We start from the raw sequence: 21,601 nt of genomic DNA on the forward strand, positions 1-21,601 counted from the left end.
AAAAGATTCAGAGAGATACAATTTAAGAAGGCTGTGATGAACATCATCAATTTTCACGTGTAATTCTTCAAAGGAAATACAATGACTTTCTTATCTAAGAGCTTCAATGGACTTAAAATTATGTTTCTCTTTAAACCTAGTGTCTTCTCTCAAACTTAATACACAAATAAGTACCTATCAAAGCCCACTGGCTACGTTTGTGCTTTCTACCAGCTGAAAATAAATGACAACCAAAAATCAGCGTGACAGAGTGAAACAATATGGTAACTGAATTTTATTTCAATATAGGCCTTTGTCAACAAATTAATGAGGAATAACATTGATTAAATCCAAGCAAGTATTGCTAAACGTGAAGTCATCCACCCACCTATCCACCCATCTAGTATAGCACAGAGGACTGGAGATATAAAGGCATGAAAGATACCAGCCCTACACTCAAAAAAATTCAGTCTAGTCTCAGAAAGGGACTTGAAGTTTGGTTCAGTTAAGTGTCGAATAGATTTATAACTATTGCACTTATTCTGCTTACAGAAGGCCAACATTTAAGAGGGATTTTTCTCTAGTAAAGACAGGTTTTCAGAATCTTCAATATAGGATGTTACAACTACACAGGCAAAGATATAAGTTCCATACTTTTGCCACTTCCTGTTGATGTACAACCTGCGGCAAATGGGCATTTGGTTTGGATAATGCTTTAACTCATCCAATTCTCACGAAGTTACTTTTGAGAGAAATTTGACAAGGACTTTCTTTATACTCTTTTCTTCACTCAAACACAGCCAACACAGCTCCAGTGCAGCCACACACCTGGAGATGAGCTTCAGTCACGGAGAGACAGAGTACTGCTTCCTTACAGAACTCCGCATGGTGTTTACTAATGCTAGAATCACTTTTTGCCCAGCTTTATGGATGATGGGGGAAAAACAACAAAAGCTAAAAAAAATGGTCCAGCATATGAAACTCTTCTTGAAAACAGAAGAAAGTCATGAACATTGTTGGCTACATATCTGACAATTCCAATGAAATTTCATTCCATTGATCTGTGTGGAAGATTGTCTTCAACCTTTTTGGCTTGAGCCCATAAACTGTAATTGATTTAGTCAATCAAAGAACCACCTTTATCTTAAGCTTGGAATGTGTAACAATGGATGGCAGGAAAGTAGTTTTTGTTTACTCTAAAAATCATGCAGACACGAGCTGGGGAAAGTACCAGTCATTGGTCCTCTTCAACTATTTTCCTCTCTAATTACACTGCAAAGAAAGGAGCTTTCTTAACAGTTTCCCAACTTAACTGTTTTAACAGTTCCTTTGTATTCTATGATATTATATATAATTTACAGTATACTACTCTAACAAGACATAATGCTTATATATTACTGGGGTAATGCAAAGAAAATGAATTTTCCTTTGGGTACCAGTAATCGTCAAAGGAATGATTGGTCAGAAAATGTGCTGTTAATGTGAAGTATACACTGAGGAAAGAAAGAAGTACAGCACATATGTGGAAGAGTTAGTTGTATTAGCAAGGCATTTCAGGGATGGTTTTGGTTGTTTCCACTAAGCGAGATACAACACATTTTTTTTTTTCTTTTGGAGACAGGGTCTTGCTATGTAGTTCAGGCTGGTTTCAAAACTTGCAACAATCCTCCTGTCTCAGCCTCCCAATTACTGGGATTATAGGTGTGTGCCATCATGCCTGGCTGGTATGTTGAAGTCTGACCCCTTCAAATCCTCGGGTGACTAGCGAACAGTAAGACAGGAGCAGCTGGCAAGTGTCAGCAGATTTCACCACATGCTTTCAGACGCTCCCACTGCTTCATCTACTACCCTCCCAAAGCGAGGATCTGTGCTGGCACTAAGGCTAATGTGCTCAAGCTGTTAGAATTAATCTGAGCATCAAAAATGAAATTTAGATTACCAAACATGTCTGATAGTTACAGCATGTAGAATGTCAAATAGCTTCTTTTTAAACTAATGTAAAAAATGAAAAACCGTGGTTAATTCACTTGAGCTGATTAAAACAGACATCCATGTACAGTTTCTGTTTGTGAGCCTCCCCAGGCTGCCGCGAAGCCCTCTCCTCCCCAGGGCCAGGCCTCTCAGCTCCCTAAGCCTGCCAGACACCTCCCATGGCAGATCCTAGCTCATGGCTTTCCATGTGCACCTTTCTTCTGTGAGCGAAAGCAGATCACAAAATCTACAAGTTTTCTGCTTTCAGAAAATTCTACTGTACCATGTATACCTTATATATTTCTGTTTTAAAAAATAGTGCAAAAACATATCTGATAGTCAGAGTTGATCAAGTGAGTTCTTGTGCCAAGGAACAGTCAAGCTTCACCTTTAGCTGACTTGCAGGAACTGAATGTAGTTTTTGGGAAATATCCCAGATTTTCCCATTAGCTCTCCACTCATCCAGTCGTCATCTACAGATTCCAGCTCTGATATTGTATCTCCAGCCTGTGGGAAGACAGGAGTTGGGAATAATTATTGGTTTCTGTTGAGTATTATAAGCATGGTGACAAACCTACCTGGAACAGTGTGAATACCCTTCTCTGTAAATAACTCATTTATCATGAGTTGCAGAGAGAATTAAATGACATAGTGGTACCTTGGTTCACAAACTGATTCTGGTTGCAAACCCAACTAGAAGAAAACAGACTCAAATTTCAATGAGTAGATTCACTGTTGGCCTTATGGGGAAATTTCATTCAGTTCTTATCCAGTTCTGTTTGTGACCAGAGTCTGGAAAGAATTAAGTTTGTGAACCAATGTATACCAGCAAGAATATCCAAACCTGATGATACCATTTGCTTGTATGCTTCTCTTTTTCAACCCCATTCCCACTGGGCACACCTATAGTCCCGGCATTCTGGGAGGCTGAGACAGGAGGATCCCAAATAGCCCAGCATGGCCATCTTAAAATTAAAAAAAAAAAGAAAAGAAAAAAAAGAGGACTGGGTATATAGCTCATTGTGAAGGCCCTGAGTTCAATTCCCAGTACCAGCAAACAAAGAAACAATCATGACTGTCAGTTTTGCTGCATTTTATTTTCCTGCTTATAGTTGATACTTTCCAAATTTATGACTCCTAAACTCCCCTTTTAATAAATAACGATGGCAGCCCTGCCCCACACACTGTCTCTCTTTCCTCTAACAGGTATTTACTGAGCACTTATTTTGTGCCAGACAGAGCTAAGGAAACAGTGCGTAAAGGCCTCTTTCTAGGCAGGAAGGCAGACTGGCAGGGAGGCGAGAGTGCGGCGCTGACCACCTTCAGGGCATCAGTAAGGACATCTTGCAATGGCTGAGCGAGGCGTGGATGCCTTGACGTGTGGCATCCTACTTCATGCACTTCACATTCAACAGCACCGCAGTCCTAGTGGGTGTTACTGTTTCCACCCTCATTTCAGGGATGCATTTAGAACTCTTAAAGAAAAGGAAACTGATTTCTTAACTTTGCCAGTGCTCCATGTATAGTGAGTGGTATAACCAGGCTTCAAGACTTGTGTGAGTACAGGACTTGTATTCCTGTCTCTTGGGCTATGTGGACCTATTTACTGTGACAGGCTCTCATGACACTTGCTTTTGATCGCAGTCCTGAGGATAATGTGCTTTGTATGGTTTCTCACACATCCTGGTATTTCTCCTCTGCCATTTGGCTTATTCCACGCGTCCCTGGTGTCTGTATCAAGTTTGTATTTTTCCTATCTTAAAGAGGCTCACCCTGCCTCAGAATACCGATTTATCCTCATTGTGTTCATTGAAGGACTGTGTTTCTGTGGTCCCTCAACAGATGATTCTCCTACCTCGGTCTTCTGAGTAGTTGGGATTACAGGGGTGTGCCACTGTGCCCAGCTACTGGTTTGTTCTTTGTGGTTTTCCCATCATTTCCATACAATCTGGATTTAGGATTTATAATGCTGCAAGATGATCCTGCTTACTCTGAAAAATATCTGTAAAGAGACTTTATCTGCAGCCCTAGTACACTGCTCTCTGGAAAAAATGGATTAGATTTAGACTTTATGGATAACAGAAAGGAAACGTTATCACATGTCACTAATTAACTCTGTTAAGATGTATAAACTAGCTACTCCAGGTTTCTGTTAAAAGTACGTACCTAAATTATAACACAGTGGATGATTCAAGTTAGTTTCCTTAGTTCTGTCCATGCCCATGTACCAGCTCACTTTTCAGAGGCTAGCATTATTTCTAAAATGAAGTTCTACCTATGGCATTCTGTGGATAATAAAATATTAATGACCAATACTACTGAAACCTGGGCAGAGTCCTTTAACAAAAAGATTTTAGAAGCAAGGTGCGGTGGTGCATCCCTGTCATCCCGAGTATTTTGAGATGCTGAGGAAGAAGGATTGGGAATACAGGGCAGTTTAATGACTTAGTGAGATCCTGTCTCACAATAAAGTTTTTTTTAAGAAGGGATGAGGGGGGCTGGGGATTTAGCTCAGCGGCATAAGTACCTGCCTTGCAAGCAGGCAGTTGTGAGTTCGATCCCCGGTACCAATAAAAAGAAAAAAGAAAAAAGAAAAAAGAAAAAAAAAAAAAAAAAAAAGAAGGAATGAGGAGGTCGCTCAGCGTGAAGATCCTGGGTTCAAGGCCCAATGATGCAAAAACAGAAACAAAAACAAAAAATCTTCATAGGAACCTTAGCGTCTGTGTCTGGGAAGTGAAGATAGCCGGCTTTCTAGAGGGCCTGAGAATTCTGTTTTTTTTTAACCAGATATAACTGAAAGACCAAAATAACATCCATAAAGTTTGCATTCAGATGTTTCAGTTGCAGTACCATTTTATGTGTATGTGAAGAATAAGTTTTCAGCCACTGACACTCAAGACTGAAAAGGATGAAGGCAAAAGCTTTCCAACTTTCAGATGTTAAAAGGATCAAGAATTTTTTTGTTTCTTTCAGGAAAAGAATATACGGTTACTGACTTAATTCTACAAAGTTAGGGTATAAGAACTATCTATCATTTGTAGTTTTCCATAACAGAAATGACATTTTAATACTGAAAGGTGAGCGCTCTCAGGATAGGACACACCTCAGCCTGCCCCACCCTGCAGGCCAGCAAGCACTACAGTGCCCTTCTCCTTCTCTGGGCTGTGGCCCCCCAGCTGCTCCTCTCAGATCACCCTGCCCTGCTGACACCGTCTCAGACAGGCCTGCTGAACTGCCCTGGGCACAGTAAGGCCCCCAGCAGTGCCCTGAATGCTCTCTTCTGGCTGTGGCTCAACTGCAGATGAACCCATGGAACCAGGTAGCTTTCTCAGGAGGCACTTTGTTGGTGCAGTAAGACTTGGATTATATGTTAGACTTCTTAAAAAACAAAAAAATACAGGGCCAGGGATTTGGTATAAAACCCAGTGGTTGTAAGTGCCTGCCTGGCAAACAGATGGTTGTGAGTTCAATCCCTGGTAAACAATAACAACAAAACCAACCAAAAAACTCCTAACCTTGTAAAGTAGTTCAACCTTTGAGGACTATTTCCCTAATGGTCCCTCTGGTCAGTGCTTTTTCAGACAGGTCTTGCTATGTAGCCCAGACTGGCCTTGAACTCATGTTGATCTTCCTGCTCACTCTCTTGAATCTGGGATAATACCCGGCCTTGTCAGTGCTTTTGTGGATGAGAATATAAATCTTAGGAGGCTTAGTGCTCCACTGGCAAACAGCAGCGGCACCCAGTGAGGGCTATGGAAGTATCACCTCTTATCAGGGTGAGAATGCCCAGATTCCTGGGAAACCAAGGCTCGCACATCACCGGGTACAAAGCTAAGGAACAAGAAATTACTCCGAGGACTGTGGACTGTTAAGCCAAGGGTGTCTTGGAGTTCCTAAATGCCTGGCTGGTCATGTAACATATCAGCCCTGTTTGCCTCATTCACTTTTCCCACTGCCTTGCCTTACAATTAGGGTTTGAGGTCTCTTCATTCTGAGGTAAAAACTGATATTTCACCCACATATTCTTCCCGCCCACGGAGACATTTAAAAATTTCTAGTGCTTAATATGGATATGAGAAGATGCATGTTCTGACCTTGAAGGAGAGCTCATCTTCATTCTCCCCGTGGAAATCATACAAGGCTTTGGCCTTTCTCCCTTTCAGGGTTATGGCAGACATCTTTTTCACCTCAGCTGTAAAGACACCAAAATCCAAATATATTGAAAGAAGTATATCACTGATCAAGTATTTTAAGAAACCCCTTATCACCCTCAGAGCATCATTTTTAATTTTGAGATTATTTAACTTGTGAAATAAGGATATTCTCTTAGTAGAAAATAAAATACAAAATTTAGTATCAAAAATTTAGATATAAAAATTTAGTGAGGGTATTTTACTTTTCTTTCTGTAACTTTAACAAAGCATAAGATACAAAAACAGTAGACAAAATTGGCTGTTATTTAGTTAAGGTATTTTACTGTTCTTTCCGTAACTCTAAGGAAGTAGTATATGAATGAAGTTTGCCTAATGTTACATATTTTTTTGGGTACCAGGAATTAACTGAGGACATTGCGCTTGCCAGGCAGGTGCAGCACCACTGAGCAAAATCCCTGGCCCTGCCTAACTTTATGAATTGGTTCCTTCTAATGCAGGAGCACAAGCTGTGTGTAGCTGAAAGAAGAGAGATGCTAGGCTCCCTTCCTGGTTAGAAGCTGTGCCCCAGGGCTGTCCTACCTGGGCAGGGCTGCACAAACACCGCTGGGAAGGTCCCCTCCCTGTCATGCAGTCGGCCACGGTACCAGTCGGAGTCCAGCCGCTCAAGGATCAGGATCCGGTCTCCCCTCCTGAAGGATAAGTCATCACTGGTCTCGGCTGTGAAGCTGTGAAGAGCTTTGCACCATTCTCCAGAAAGGCTGTTATCCTGTTACGAGGTCACAGTCTGGTAAGAAATGAGGTTTTCTTCTGAGCTGTACAAAGCTTTAGAAATATCTAGCTAGGGAGTTACAAGATTTCAAAGCCTTAATTCTTCTTTAAATTACCTAGTACTTTATGTCGCTATCAAGTTTCAGGAATACGTTTCCAATAACTTTTTCCTTAAAATGTAAGTTTAGATGATAAGTGTAACATAATTAGTAGCCTTGTTGTTTTTAAGGGATATATAAATATAATGCTTAACCAAAAACTTTCTTTCATGTATTCTATGATATGAATTAAAAATTTTTTAAAGCATCAAATACACACAGCATTTATGACACTGAAAAAATTCTGACAAAGTAATTTTCAGGGAGGCTATTCATGTAAATTGGGGAGGATCAGAGGACAGTCTGTTAATTCCCACATCTTGATTCAGAGATAATCAGATTTCTTAGTTTAGACTTTAATAATTCACACTTTTAAAAAAATTCACACTTTCAATTTTATGAGGGACAGTGAGGATTACCACCCACGTGTGGTGGGCTGCTCAAATGGAGCGCCGCTGCAGTAAGAACGCTTGCATCCAGAATATATCAGAGGAAGGGCTGCTCTCTGAGAGGCGTCTCTGCCACGTGGAATGGGAACCGACACTAAAGAAGCTCCAGCAGGGGCTGAAGGGCCCACTGCCCAGCATGAATTAAAAAAAAGGGGAAAAGTCCAATTAGGTAGTGGAGGATAGCAGTAAGAACAAAGGCTTTGGGTCCAGTAAGCAAAGGTTCTGGACCCAAGTCTACCACCGCCTAGCTTCACAACGGCATAAGCAGTTTTTCTCCCTACTTCTTAATATATTTCTGAACATTCCAAATATCTTTTGGTATAATTTTAATATTCTTCCCAGAGTTTAAACCTAGCTGTCTCTACAGTTATCTACCCAAGCAGCCTACCTGAGAATCTGAGTCAGAATCCTCTTTTTTAGTTTTCAGTGGTACCTTTGTGCCTACATTAAAACAGAAAAGTCATAGTGTCAGAGGAAAAGACCGTGAAGTGGGGTGAATGCATGGTTCCAGACTGACTGCACCATGCTTTCTTATGCACCCCTCTCCCCAGGACACACTAGTTAATCAATTAAACTCTACAGCCCCTTTCTGTTTGGAGGCCTTGCCATTTCTTATATGAAGCTGGTGCTAATTATTCAAAACAACAAATCCAGCTCTTTGGAAGAGAACCACAGTAATGACTACCTGTACAAGTAACCAGTTGAAATAATTTTTCCTTTACCTTAAAAAACATAGCAATGTGATTATGCAGTATAAACATCACCATATTATTGATTTACTTAATTAAGACACAACAAAAGGGGCTAGGGATTTAGCTCAGCGCCTGCCTTGCAAGCAGGCAGTTGTGAGTTCGATCCCTGGTACCGATAAAAAGGAAAAAGACAAAAAAGACAAAAAAAAAAAAAAAAAGACACAACAAAAACCATACTCTCTATACTCACTTAAAACATCCACCCCAGAGGTGGGGTGATCCTCAACAAGCTCCACAAAGTTAAGGGGAAAGATCCCAGTTCTGTCTCCAAGTTCTCCTCTGGCCCATTCCTCATTCACATACTCTTTAAGCAAAATTATTTCTCCCTCTGAGAAACTTAATTCATCCTTCTGATCTCCAATGTATTCAAACCGAGCAACACATCTTAGGTCTCTGGACAAAAAATATATTCATGGTTAAACTAAAGAATACACACACACACACACACACACACACACACACACACACACACACAACCATTTTAATTGGCTTTATTTTCAGTTCCCAAGTTTGGCAACACTGGGGCAGGGATACAGCTCACTGGAGTAATGCCTGCCAGGCAAGTGTGAGGTTCTCAGTTCAATTCCTGATATCCAAAAAGACATACATACACACATACAATAAAAAACTTTAGTAACACTTCACTCCATAAAATAGAATGAGTGCTTCCTAGTACTAATTTTTAAAAATGTTTTAAAACCTTCCTCTGGTCTTTCAATAAATATTTTTTTCTGAGTGTACAATGAAACAAGGTATACTTGGATAATATAAAAATTTCCCACAAAGGAGTGACACGTGTAAATGACAGGGCTTTCTTTTTAAGTGACCCATTCCCTGAGAAAAGCTCAAGGGCACAGAGCACACAACCTTGGCCAGCCCACACTGTCACTTCTTTCAATCCTGTTTACTTTCCTTTGGAGATTTACCAAATCTCTCCAGATGCTATGGATTTGTGTCCAGGGGCCACTCTGAACACTTTCAGTCACAAGCACATTGGTTTAGGAGAGCTGACAGCAACCTCCTCCAACCAAGCATCAGGGCAGCCACTAGGGACTCAGCTTTGCAGAGGAGAGGCACAGTATGTGCTGCACCAACCAGTGAGCCAGAAGTGTAGGAAAATGGCTTTATCCAAGAGGAGAAGGCAGCATGGAAACAGAAACTTGCTGGTCAAAGCACAAAATCTTCTACCTAACTCTTTTGCTTTACAAAATGATCCCTCCCCATACCCCTTTATGAACTCACTATGTATCTTAGGCTGGCCTCAAATTTATGGTGATCCTCCTGCCTCAGTCTCCCCAGAGGTGGGATTACAGGCATGGGCCACCACACCCAGGTTTGATTTCAGGATCTTCTTTAATAAAAAAGGCTTTGCTTCTGCTGGATGTAGTAGCACATGCCTATAATCCTAGCATTTGGGAGGCTGAGGAAGGAGGATGCAGGGAGTGCAAGGCCAGTCTGGGATACACAGTGATACCATTTCACACACACAAAAAACAAAACACAAGATACAACACAATACAAAACAGCATTGCTTCTGACTCTTGGAACAATCCTTTAGTGAGCTACAATTTTGACTGAATATAAAAGCAGAGATGAAATTCTATTTCTAGAAGATATGATTTAATACCAAACTTTTGAGACTTCACAAAGCAAGTCTCAATAGCAAGAAGCCAGAGACAAAACAACTGACTGAAGAGACGAAGTTGGTCCCAGACCCAATCATATCCTGGTTTAAGTTAGGTCAATGGGTCAGTGGCTGCTCAGGCCCACTTTGAATTCATTATGCTGACATGGTACATGCTGCTTAAAAACGGGAGCAAAACTGAACCCAAAATACAATTCAACTGCTATGGTGTCAGTTTTCTCACTGGAGATAACCTTTGCATTTATTTTCTCAAGTCTCCTGGGAGCATCTCCTTCTGTCTGACCTATTCCTAGACAGGTTTACAGGCTTCCCCAGGTAATGAATCCTATTAACTTCCTCATTTAACTACAATATAAAGTTGCATTGTGGATAGGCTTTAAATCATAGGAGTTACAATGATGCATAAAAAGGTATATAAATTTGTGCAAAGGTCTTCAGACACATGAGGAGATTCCTTCAATTTAATGCTTCCTTCACTGCTCCTAGTTCCTCTTTAGAAAACAATAAAAAATGTCTAGCAGGTTTTTGTTTTGCGGTGTTGGAGCCTCATTAATGCCAGGCTCCACTACTGACTCCTCTGTGCCATCTACTATAGGGTTCACATTTCTATGAAATTTATTTTGTTTGACAAAAATAGTTGAACCTTCTAAAAATCTGTTGGCAGATAAAACACTAAAAGGTTGAACTAAAATACACTGGGGACAAAACTGGCTTGGTTTGGGCTGAGGCCAGGCTGCAGAACACACTGGCAGATTCTACTCTCTCCAAGGCCTGCACAGAGAACTGCCTAGGTTGGCTTCTATCAGTAAGCTGAGTTTCATCGGCAGTTTATTCACTATCACTATTAAACAATGAAGCTTTCTTCATAATTAAAAAGGCACGGAGGGGCTGGGGATATAGCTCAGTGGCATAAGCACCTGCCTGGCAAGCACGAGGTTGTGAGTTCGATACCCAGTACCAAAAAAAAAAAAAAGGTGCTGAGAAGCCAGGCTTGGCACTATATGCCTATAATCCTTGTGTTTTGGTAGGCTGTGCCAGTAGGATGGAAAGTGTAAATTCTACTAGGATAACAGTGAGAATCTGTCTTGAAAAAAAAAGACTGGGGATGTACCTTAGTGTGAAGGCTCTGGGTACAACCCCCAGTACTGCCCCCAAACAAACAAACACATAAACATTCTAGCTGGGCATAGTGGTACACACCTGTAATACTATCATTTGGGAGGCTGAGGCAAGAGGTTTGCCATAAATTTGAGGCCAGGTTGAGCTTCATAGTGAGTGAAAGGCCAGCCTGAACTATATAGTGAGACCCTGTTTCAATTAAAAGAAAAAAAAAAAAACCAAAAAAGATAGAAAGAAAAGGAATGACTCTTTCCCACCAACAAACAAAAGACAAACAAAATAAAAAGACACTGAAGATCTGAGTTATCTCACACGTTGGAAGTTTTAAGCTTAGTATTCTTTATGAACTACCTGCTTGCTTCCTTTGCATTCTGTGTAAAAGAAAAATAAAACTTACTCATTAACACAACGAGATGAAACAGATTCTCTTTTCCCTCTTCCTCTTTCTGGAATATCAACCTAATAAAAGACAAAACTATAGTAATAACTATACACACACATACACTTTAATAATTAGGAAATGCATGACTGAAATCAATCAGTTAAGCTAAGGGTTAAACCTATTAATATGATAGGTGCTAAACAGTAAGAAATCCTGCATTTGGGTACTGAACCAACACTCAAGGTAGCCCTCTTATAAGCTGAAATAAGTGTATTAATATCATTTCATTCTACCCTGGGTGTTTTTCTCTATCCTATGATTTCCAAGGTGAAAACTTCAGCTGAAAAATTCAAAGTAGAAATCAAACTGGGAATAGAGGTATGTGTCTGTAATCCCAGCACTCAGGAAGCTGAGAGGCAGGAGGATCCTGAGTTCAGACCCAACTCGGACTACATAGCAAGACCCAGTCTCAAAACACAAAACAGAATAAACAACAGGGTAGAAACCAGTCATCAGGCATTAGTGTTGTCACACATCAGTGCTGCTGCAACAATTCAAAGAAATGGCAGGATTCTGCAATACTTTTTTATTTTTGGTCTTTTTGAGACAGGGTCTTGCCATGCAGTTCTGGACTGGACTGGAGCTCACTTTGTAGCTCAGGCTGGTCTCAAACTTGCAATGATGTTTCTGCCTCAGCTTCCTGAGTGCTGGATTTACAGGCATGTGCCACTATGCCTGGCCCTGCAATTCCTCTTAATCCCTAAATAAAACAATTTGACCAAATTTATGGCTTCTTTCTGCAACTTCAGGAACAAGGAATAGAGAAAAGAATTCATACTAAATAAGTATCTACTAACTGGCAGGACTTTATATCACACTTTATTCACAAAGCTCAGTAAAGTAGGGCTGTAATAAAATTCCTGGCCATGTGCATGCAGTCTGAAACTACTTAAGGTTATGAGGTTTATATTAAATAAATCAGAGTCCCTCTTAATGAATTCTGCAAGTTTGAAGTCTTAAAACAATTTTTTAAACTTGTGGGCTTAGAAATAACATTTATACCAATAATGTGGCAGATTCAGTGTGATTGACTTCAGTGTGGTAATTGTGCTTTTAAAACTGCTGCTACATTGGGCAGAAGAAAAATGAGGAAGAATGCTAAAGTTAACATTATTCTTTTTTTTGTCTTTTTCCTTTTTATCGGTACTGGGGATTGAACTCACGACTGTCTGCTTGCAAAGCAGGCGCTTATGCTGCTGAGCTAAATCCCCAGCCCCAACATTATTCTTAATATTAATTTAGAGAATGTGGTTGAATTTCTCCAAAGAATCAGGCCATATATATATACCAAATAATTTTTAAGACCTACATTTCATTATCCAAGACACTCAAACTCATTTCTATTTGAAAATACAAATTTTCTTGTACTTGTTTTCTAAATTTTTGATGCAATGGAAAACTATTTGCTTTTTTCCCTCAAATAAGCAGTTAATGCTAACTGTGTAAGCTAGCTCTGCCAGTGCTTCACAGTATTGGTAAGTTCTATTCAGGACCGAGTCACAGTCTTTCCACTAACACGGAAGTCTGGAAGTCCGAGGGCAGTCTCACTGTATCCTCCTACTCCAGCCCCTTGGACAGAGCAAATTCCTGATGCTTTTAATATATATACATATTTTTTCAATCAGATTTGAAATTACATGGAAAACTACCAATGGACCACTACTTTAAATAAAAATAAGTTTTGTATTCCCAAATTGAGTTCGTTTTGAAAAATGTAGATTAACAGTGAGAGAGACTACACAGAAAGCAAAAATAAAATGCACTGCAAAGAAAATGAGAAAGTGGTACTATGGGGCTGGGGCTTTAGCTCAGTGGTACAAGTGCCTGCCTGGCAAGCAGAAGGTCATGAGTTCAATCCCCAGCACCAAAAGAAAAAAAAAAAAGAAGACAGAAAGTAGTACCATGACTTTAGAGAACATTCTCTTCAGGACCATCTAGCACCACTTCACTCATGTTCATTAAATGTGTCAAAGAATTAAAATAAATCCTTACGTGTTTAGCAAACCTCTAAGAGTATCTGATTCACCCACTGACCTGTGGTGACGCTTTACTTTATAATCCAGACAGCATTTAGACATTACAGCACAATGATTAATCATTATCTAGTTAAACAAAGCCTTTATTTTTGAATTTTCTAAACTCCAAATGAATCAATGAAAGAAAGAAAACCAGAATTCAAGAATGAGGGGAAAAATCAAATTGAGCTAAGTCATATACAGGTACAAAGTCCTTATGATGAAAGTGATCATTATGTATATTTAAAATGTGTCAATAAACTTAAATAATTAAAAATAGAATGAATCTAGGATTCTAGCTATTTTTTCCAACAGTAAGTAACACTGGAACCACACAACATATGACCAACCAAAGCAAGCCAAAACCACTTACAATTACTTTCACGTAGTTGGCAGGAAACACACCAGTCTGGTTTCTGTATTTCCCTCTGTACCAGTCTTTATCTATTTTTTCAAGAAGATAAACAATTTCTCCAGATGTGAGGTTCAAATCGTCAACTTGCTCTGTAATATCACAGTATAGTTACATATGGTAAGTTATCTTTGTTGCAGATTTGAATAAAGTAGACAACAAGGTAATATTTAGTTCTGTCCACTAAGGTAGTATGTTCCATTGATTACGAAACAGATTATCCCAGTCAAATTTACCTTTTTTTTTTTTTTTTTTTTTTTTTGGTATGAGGGATTGAACTTATGACTGTACACTGCCAGGCAGGTGCTTATGCCACTGAGCTAAATCCCCAGCCCCTAGACTTACCTTTTTAAAGAAAATTATGTTTTGAATTTTGACATTATGAGCTCCCTCTCCTAGGATCAAATTAGCTATATGTACTATGCATTGACAAATGAGAAATAATTTTTTTTTTTTTTTGAGACGGGGTCTTGGTATGCAGTTCAGGCTGGCCTTAAGCTCACTTTGTAGCCCAGGCTGGTCTCGAATTCGCAATGATCCTCCTGGGTGCTGGGATTACAGGTGTGAGCCACCATGCCCCGCTGAGAAATAATTTTTTTAAAAGCCATTGTGTTGGTCAATGATTTCTACTGGTACCAATATAAATCTCTTATTGAATATACATTGAGCAATGCGAGGGCTCTATAGACATGTTATCATTACTCTCATTCATGCTTGAAATTATTTCAACTTCAAATATTAACTAAGGGAGTACTATAGCTCTTTAGCAAGTAAATTTATCCACACTAAAATACAGTTTACTGAGTGGATAAAATAAATAAATCAAGAGTTTATTTCAGGGTCGGTGATGTATCTCAGTAATAGAGCACTTGCCTAGCATGTGTAAGCCTCTGGGTTTAATCTCCAGCCCTGAAGGAAAAAAAAAAAAGTTTATTTGTAGAATTGGATATGAATGGTATGTAAAAAAGTGGTTACTAAAATTAAGCATTTTGATTTCATAGTGAGTATGGATAATACAAGTTAAGACAAAAGAACTTCACTTATTCAACCAGATTGAAATTTTATTACAAATAGTTAGTAGTCGGTATTTTGAAAGAGTTAAAAAGTTAATTTGCTGGTATATCTTTGTGTGGTAGATCCCAGCTGAACTGAATCAGCATGTGGAGGGCCCACCTGCAGATCACTATCAACAACATTAAAAGGAGAACTAGAGAGGAAGAGGTGTTGCCATGGGATTTCCTGTTGATGTTGGTTCTCTCAAACGAGCTTGTCAAGCATCTTTCCTGATATGATCTCAGCTGTTATCATCAGAGGAGCTCTGGACCTTCTCGCTGAGAATGGCTGTGGTTCACTTGGGGGGAGTCTGGTCCTTACTTTGAGCATCGCTTCCTGGCTCCAGAGGGGAAGATGGGTGCAGTTAAATCCCTAGGAGAAATTAGTCACTCTGGCTTCCTGATGTAAACTTAGTTGTTCTCATTGTTGGGAGGAGCTGGAGACCTCACTGTCACTGAGTAGGACTGTGGTACTTTTGGGGGGGCTCTGGTCTTTACGTTGTTTTCTGGCTCCAGTGAAGAACCCTCAGCCTACTGGCATAGATCCTACATCCCACTGGAACAGACTTTCTAGCTTCCACCACTGACCTTTGGGCTTTCCCAGTGTAGATCCATGAGACAGACTTGTGTGAGACGTTATCTTGGGCTCTAGACCTCCAGCTGGACTCGGGGCGGGGCAGAGTACTGTCATGGGTTCTATCTAGGTCTTCAGCTGTACTCATGCAGGACACTGCATGGGAACTAGGTCCTCAGCTGGATTCTTTGGGACTTTTGTGTGTGGATAGCTTTCCTGCACTTTTTTTTTTTTTTTGTATTTCACTCTTTGGGTGACTATTATAAAATAATTCTATAAATTCTGGGTCCTGTATTAAATTGTTTCCATTGCAGACCCTGACTGTAACCCTCCTCCCACAGGCAAGGGTATGTAAACGAGCTCTCTGGAATGGTTGGGTGCAGTGCCCTTTTCTAAATGCAGAGCACTGGAGCAGGTGCCATCTCCAGTCTAGGATTTATGAGCATAGAGAAGAAGGAAATTAACTCCAGAAGGATGTCTTGCTCCTGGACTCTAAGGCTCCATCAAATTATTTATGTCCTTACCTGCTGGAAAATCATGAAGAACAACAGCATGAGGAATATTACTATCAACGGGCTTCTGAGCATGGCTTGAATCCTTAGGGGTCAAACAGGGCTGTGAATGAGGTGAAAGGATAAACGTTGGGCTTATTATTCATTTTGGGGTGTTCTGAGTTACTTTTACTGTTGCTAAGAAAAGTATCTTGATACCCACAATTTAAAGGAGGAAAGGTTTATTTTAGTTCACAGACTGTAGAAGTTTCAGTCCATCATTGGCTGGCTCCAAGGTGGGGCGGCATGGCAGACAAGCATCTTAAAGGAGAAACAGTTCATGGCAAAAAAAGGCAGAAAAGCAGCAGCAGCAGTAGGCCTTCCTTTGTCTTTTATCCCATCCAGGCTGCAAGCCTATTGGATGGTGCCAGCCACATCTAGGATGGGCCTACCCATTACCCACACCCAGAACTATGCTAAATCAATCAGGACTAATTTAGTTATTGCATTAGATTCAGCCACTGCTAAAAAGTCCCTGTGAGTGCATGAGGCTTTGGGGAACATCTAGATATAACTCATGTACAAGTCATAGCAAAGAACAGTCCTCCCCCCATTAGAGTTCTCTTGATACAATTATAATATGCAAAATACACAGGTGTGAGCAAAACGGGGCAATCAGTATCAATCTGAAAAGAAATGTATCTTTGCCAGGGAGGATAGAAATTAACTCTCAATACCTCCAGCATGCAAGCAATACATCCATCTATTGCCCTCTACCCCATTTCTTCCTTGCTTGCCTTCTCCCAGAAAATAAAACAAAAGAGAACTCCCTAAGTTAAAAACAGAAAAAAACCAATGGTACCTATTGTATCTCAAAGCAGTGTTTTATTTTGTTTTGCTTTTGAGACAGGGTCTCATTGTGTATTTCAGGCTGGCCTTAAGTTCACCATATACCCCAGGCTGGCCTTGAACTCATGGCAATCCTCCTACTTCAACCTCCTGAGTGCACCATCACACACAGGTAAAGCAGTGGTTTTTTTAACCTCTTTTACTTCCAAGGGTAGTTTTTTTCCTGTGACCAGGATTAAACCTTAAGAACAGAGTCTTAAAAATTGCATGTTTATTAGGATGAGAAAAGAAAGTTCTGCAATATATATCCTTGCTATTTGTAATGAAAGGAGTTAATGACTTCCCGCAGAAATATAATTCATGAAAACTAAAATCCATTTCATTTATTACCATTTAACTAAATGCTTTTTAAAATTTGAAAACAATGCTATCTCCCATGCCTGGTCTGGATTTTCTATTTAGTTTGACTAGTTTATTCTGCAGTAGTTCTAAGTAAATTAACAAAGAGAATGTAATATTCTCCACCTCTTAGCCAATGGCCTAGATTGGCTGAGGAGAAGGTAAGATTGAAGCAGGGCCTTTTCTTATTGACAAGCAGGGAGTTGTTACTCTGAGTTTCTTCACACAAGAAGACAAGCTTATCCTCTTCCTCCTCCTCATCAAATCCGACTGCAGGGTGCTACTGGAACTACAATTTAAAACTCTCACTGGGCATAGTGGTCCACAACTGTAATTCCAGCACTCAGGAGGGTGAGGCAGGAAGACAGCAAGTTCCAGACCAGCCTGGGCAACTTAAATACAAAACCGAAAAACTCTTCAATAATGACAAACCTGCAAAATAAATGAAGGCTGATTTTTGTGCTCTTTGTGTGTTTGCCCTGTCAATGATTCTTGTGTTCTCGGCCATACCCTAACACTTCTCTCTGCCCCTCCCCTGACCAGGGTACAATGGGTTGGTCACATCGCACAAAATGGTCTGCTTTCCTTTCCCGCCCTGCAGCAACTCTGCTTGGATCTTTTCTGAATCTCAAATGTTCTTTCAACCACAATGCACAGAAGAGGCAACCTGCATTCTCTTAAATTAGATAAACTGAAATATGACCTAAGTCTTAAGACAGTAATGGCTACTACTGTGGCTTACTCCATCAGCTTACCAAGGTAACACTAACATTTTCTTAGGGACTACTCAGTGCTTTTCCCTAAATAAATGAGCAATGTGGGAGCTTCAGCAACTGTGGAAAGGAGCTGTGTGTTATTTAGAGTAGCTTTAAATTTTATTTATGCAATTAATTTTATGTGTGTATATGTGATTCACTTCTTCTACATCTGTGGAGAAAGGAATGACTTCAGTAAATGATGTTAGGCCAGATGTTACATATTTGGAAAAAAGTTCGAGATGTACCTCATGCCTAACATGAACACTAGCCTTTAAAAATAAACAAAATAGTTATACTAGTTTGTCTTAGTTCGCTGAAAAGAAAGGTTTGTGCTAATGTATTTTAGAAAAATTTTTATACCCATATGTTGTGCTCTATTTTGAAGATAACAATATGCAATTCATTAACTATTGTTATTCTCCTATTACTTTGTTTTGAGGTTTTTTCCCCCCATTAAAACAAATGGACTGAAGGTCTAAATAGGAGTGATCCTGAGAGAAGGAAGGTGATCTGTGCCTCCCCCACCTTGAGTGCAAGGACATCCTGGGGAAAGGTGTCTGTCATGTGGGCCTGACAGGGGAAGAGGAAGTGAAGCAGGCCACACAAAGCTGCCCACTAGCGGTCACCACAACGCACACCATGCCACCAGCATGCAGATCTGGCAGGTAATAGTATTTTTCAAAAGTCTTTCTAATCATTGCTAATACAAATAGCATTATACTAATATGAATACCTAGTATTTATTGTTCTTTACTGTGTGCATACACTGTGATAAACACCTTTTAATGGTTTACATTTGAAACACCCCTCAAAACTCATGTGCCAAATGAGGAGTTTTTGGATCACATCAAATGGATCATGAGGGCTCTAACTGGAAGAACACAGGTGCAAACAGGTGGGGGACCTGGTTGATGATGTTGGGTGGGTGGGGGATCATGGCAGTGTGACTGTGAGAATTGCATCTGGTCCCTGGCCTCCTTCCCCTCTCTGCTCTTTCCCATGTTCTCCACATCCCGGCTGCCGGGAGGGGAGCAACACTGAGGCACTATGACCTTCTGCCATGATGCTCTGCCTTACTCCAGGCCACAGAACAGAACCATCCCAAGTCTCTGACAAGGTAAGCTAAAATACAGCCACCTGTTGTTTTTATGAGGTATTTGCCAAAAAAAAAAAAAAAAAAAAAAAGCTGACACCTTCTATGCATTAGCTCATTTAAGCATCTTTGAGATTTGACTCACATACATCAAAATCCAGTCATTCAGTATGCATGGTTTTCATATACCCACAGAGTTGTTTAACCATCAGGACAATCCAAGTCCAGGATGCCTTATCAACCTGTTCATTAGCACTCACTGCCCACTCACTCTCCTCTCCACAGACAACCACCAGCCCACTTCTAGTCTCTAATGGACCCATCTTCTTGGATTTTTTATACAAATGGAATCATATGTCAATCCTAAAAAACTATTCTGTGATGTTAATACTTCATACATTAGAAAAATGAAGTGCAGAGGGTAAATAACTGCCTCAGGTGATGGAAGGGAGTCAAACCCCAGCTTCCTGCAACACAGGCCTATTATCTCAGCCGGAGGCTTGGCAAAACCCCCTTCTCCTATGATCTGTAGGATTTAACTACAACTGACGCTTAATGCTATGTTTACCACATTAAAGGAATATATTAGAGATATTTACCTAAAAAGTAGGCTTTCAGATAGTTGAGTTTTATTCTTCTAAAAAATGTAGTAATACCCAGCAGCCCAAAATCCTAAAGAAAAATTCACTGCCACCAATAGAGATACTGACATGCCTACCTCAGTGCATAGAACAAGAAGGTGATGTTTAAAGTGGAAAACTCTGGATAGTTATAATTTTTATGGGTATAGTGGTGCACACCAGGAATCCCAGCACTCTAGGAGGCTGAGACAGGAGGACCACAAGTTCGAGCCCAACCTGGGCAATATTGCAGGACTTGTCTCAAAGTATTTTTTTAAAAATATAGGAATATAGCTCTATGCAAAAGCTCTGGGTTCAATTCTCAGTGCCACTGATTTGTGATTTGTAGTACAAGATTAAACTTCATTACTTCATGAGCTAAAATTAGAGCAATCAAGTTTACATTAAATTAAATTTACACTTTAAAAGAAAGTACTTTTTTTAATGGCAGATGTAACATTTATAGGACTCCCTATAAAGTCACTGTCTAATCTCTGGCACTTTGGCAAACATGTTTACAGTAAAATAACCATGTTAATAAGATAAACCTTGGATGAAAAATAATGAACAGTTCTATGAAATGTGCTACCATGTATAGTATGAGGGATAACAGTATTAATTCCTTACGTTGGCTCTGCTCCTAAGATGTTCATCAAGAGGCGTGATAATCTTCATCTGAGACACGTGAACTCTGCCGGTACCTTCTCCCTTTTGGCATTCCAAGTAATTATTTTCTGCCTGCTTCAGCATCACAAGTACGTCCCCACGCTGTAAGGTACAATACCACTCTCTGAAGCAATTATTATTTAATAAAACATTATTACTTTTCCACATTTTAATCTTTGGAGCCTAAAGCATTTAATAATGTGCAATAGAAGTGACAGAGGCCAGCTTTTCTTTTTTTCCTTTTTTCTTAATGCCAGTCAGTAAGGAAAGAACTCTATTTACCTTACAAGAGAGCTCTCCAGGGTGTTGAGAGATAATGTCTTCATTGGCAATTCCATGAGGCACAGGTAGCTTAAATGTAAACCAATATAAGAATTATACTTCGACCAAGAAACACTCCCTCCCCCACTGCTGCAGTTGCTGACCATCTGGCAAGTGCACCTAAGATGCAACCTCTCTAGCAGTTAAACTATCAGGCTGCTTCAGGCCCTAGGTTGAGAGGCACCTGCCACATCTCAGACATTAAAGTTCTTGGGATGTGAAGTTGAGCCCACAGGACCACAGTGGCTGAGTGTACCTGACATTCCCTTTGACACCCACAACCAGAAGTTCCAGGTTACAGAGCTGGTGTGCCAAATCCTCTGGGGGACTGAAGGGTAAATACTTAGCACCTTAGAGCCTGTCAGGGACCTACTAATTCAGGGTCCCAGTGGTGGCTTTCTGAAAGCTAACAGGCAACTGAAGCTCTCCATATAGGCTTGACTAATGTTTCCATTTGCTTCGAGTCTAGAGTCTCCATGATACCTAGTGTCTGCCTGACCCCAGATGCTTCCTGGTCTACTCAGTTGGGTGCAGTCTTAGAACAGTTTTTAAATCTGTGTGACTCTCTGGCCATGAGGATTCTTCCCTGCATGGTGAATGTGAGTTGCTGCATGGAGATCACAGGGTCTGCACAGCATACAAAGTATACAGAGGAGGTGGAAAAGGAGGCCACCTGGACCCCTGGATCATCCAGGAGCAAAGACACAGAGGTCCACATTGAGTAGTACAACTTCCCAGCTTCCTCAGACTCTATGTGAACCAGACTCCTGGCTGGCTAGCTAGCAGGCTAGAAATTTAATGGTAGGGTAGCCATGAAAAAATAAATAATTTAAGCAATTATTTCATAAAAAAAGACATATCGCTCTGAATATGCCATCATGCTGATGTATTAATTGCCTTGAGTTCTTTATGTGTTTTATGGTCAGTGCTATAGACAGCTGTGCCAAGTGACATTTGGCTTCCCCTGAGTAAAG

General features: G+C 40.2%; 1 protein-coding gene across 5 annotated transcripts in view; it reads right to left on the minus strand.

Moving 5' to 3' along the window:
* Positions 1-246: 246 nt before the first annotated feature.
* The window catches only part of Sh3d19 (SH3 domain containing 19), a 189,257-nt gene continuing 167,902 nt past the window's right edge, over positions 247-21,601 (minus strand). For 3 of the 5 annotated variants that reach the window (XM_063260841.1, XM_063260840.1, XM_063260842.1), the window contains exons 13-23: positions 20,589-20,657; positions 20,268-20,408; positions 15,955-16,045; positions 14,678-14,713; positions 13,766-13,896; positions 11,333-11,394; positions 8,362-8,564; positions 7,808-7,860; positions 6,684-6,870; positions 6,045-6,142; positions 247-2,457 (exon numbers count right to left, since the gene is read on the minus strand). In XM_063260841.1, the coding sequence (XP_063116911.1) occupies positions 2,341-2,457; positions 6,045-6,142; positions 6,684-6,870; positions 7,808-7,860; positions 8,362-8,564; positions 11,333-11,394; positions 13,766-13,896; positions 14,678-14,713; positions 15,955-16,045; positions 20,268-20,408; positions 20,589-20,657 (1,188 nt within the window). In that variant the 3' untranslated portion in view covers positions 247-2,340. The remainder of the gene's footprint in view (positions 2,458-6,044; positions 6,143-6,683; positions 6,871-7,807; positions 7,861-8,361; positions 8,565-11,332; positions 11,395-13,765; positions 13,897-14,677; positions 14,714-15,954; positions 16,046-20,267; positions 20,409-20,588; positions 20,658-21,601) is intronic. The other 2 variants (XM_063260839.1, XM_013160322.2) reach the window with 1 other exon arrangement.

This window comes from Cavia porcellus, unplaced genomic scaffold, assembly GCF_034190915.1.
Source record: "Cavia porcellus strain 051 isolate PalLab524CR breed Dunkin Hartley unplaced genomic scaffold, mCavPor4.1 scaffold_14, whole genome shotgun sequence".
NCBI classification, from domain to species: domain Eukaryota; kingdom Metazoa; phylum Chordata; class Mammalia; order Rodentia; family Caviidae; genus Cavia; species Cavia porcellus.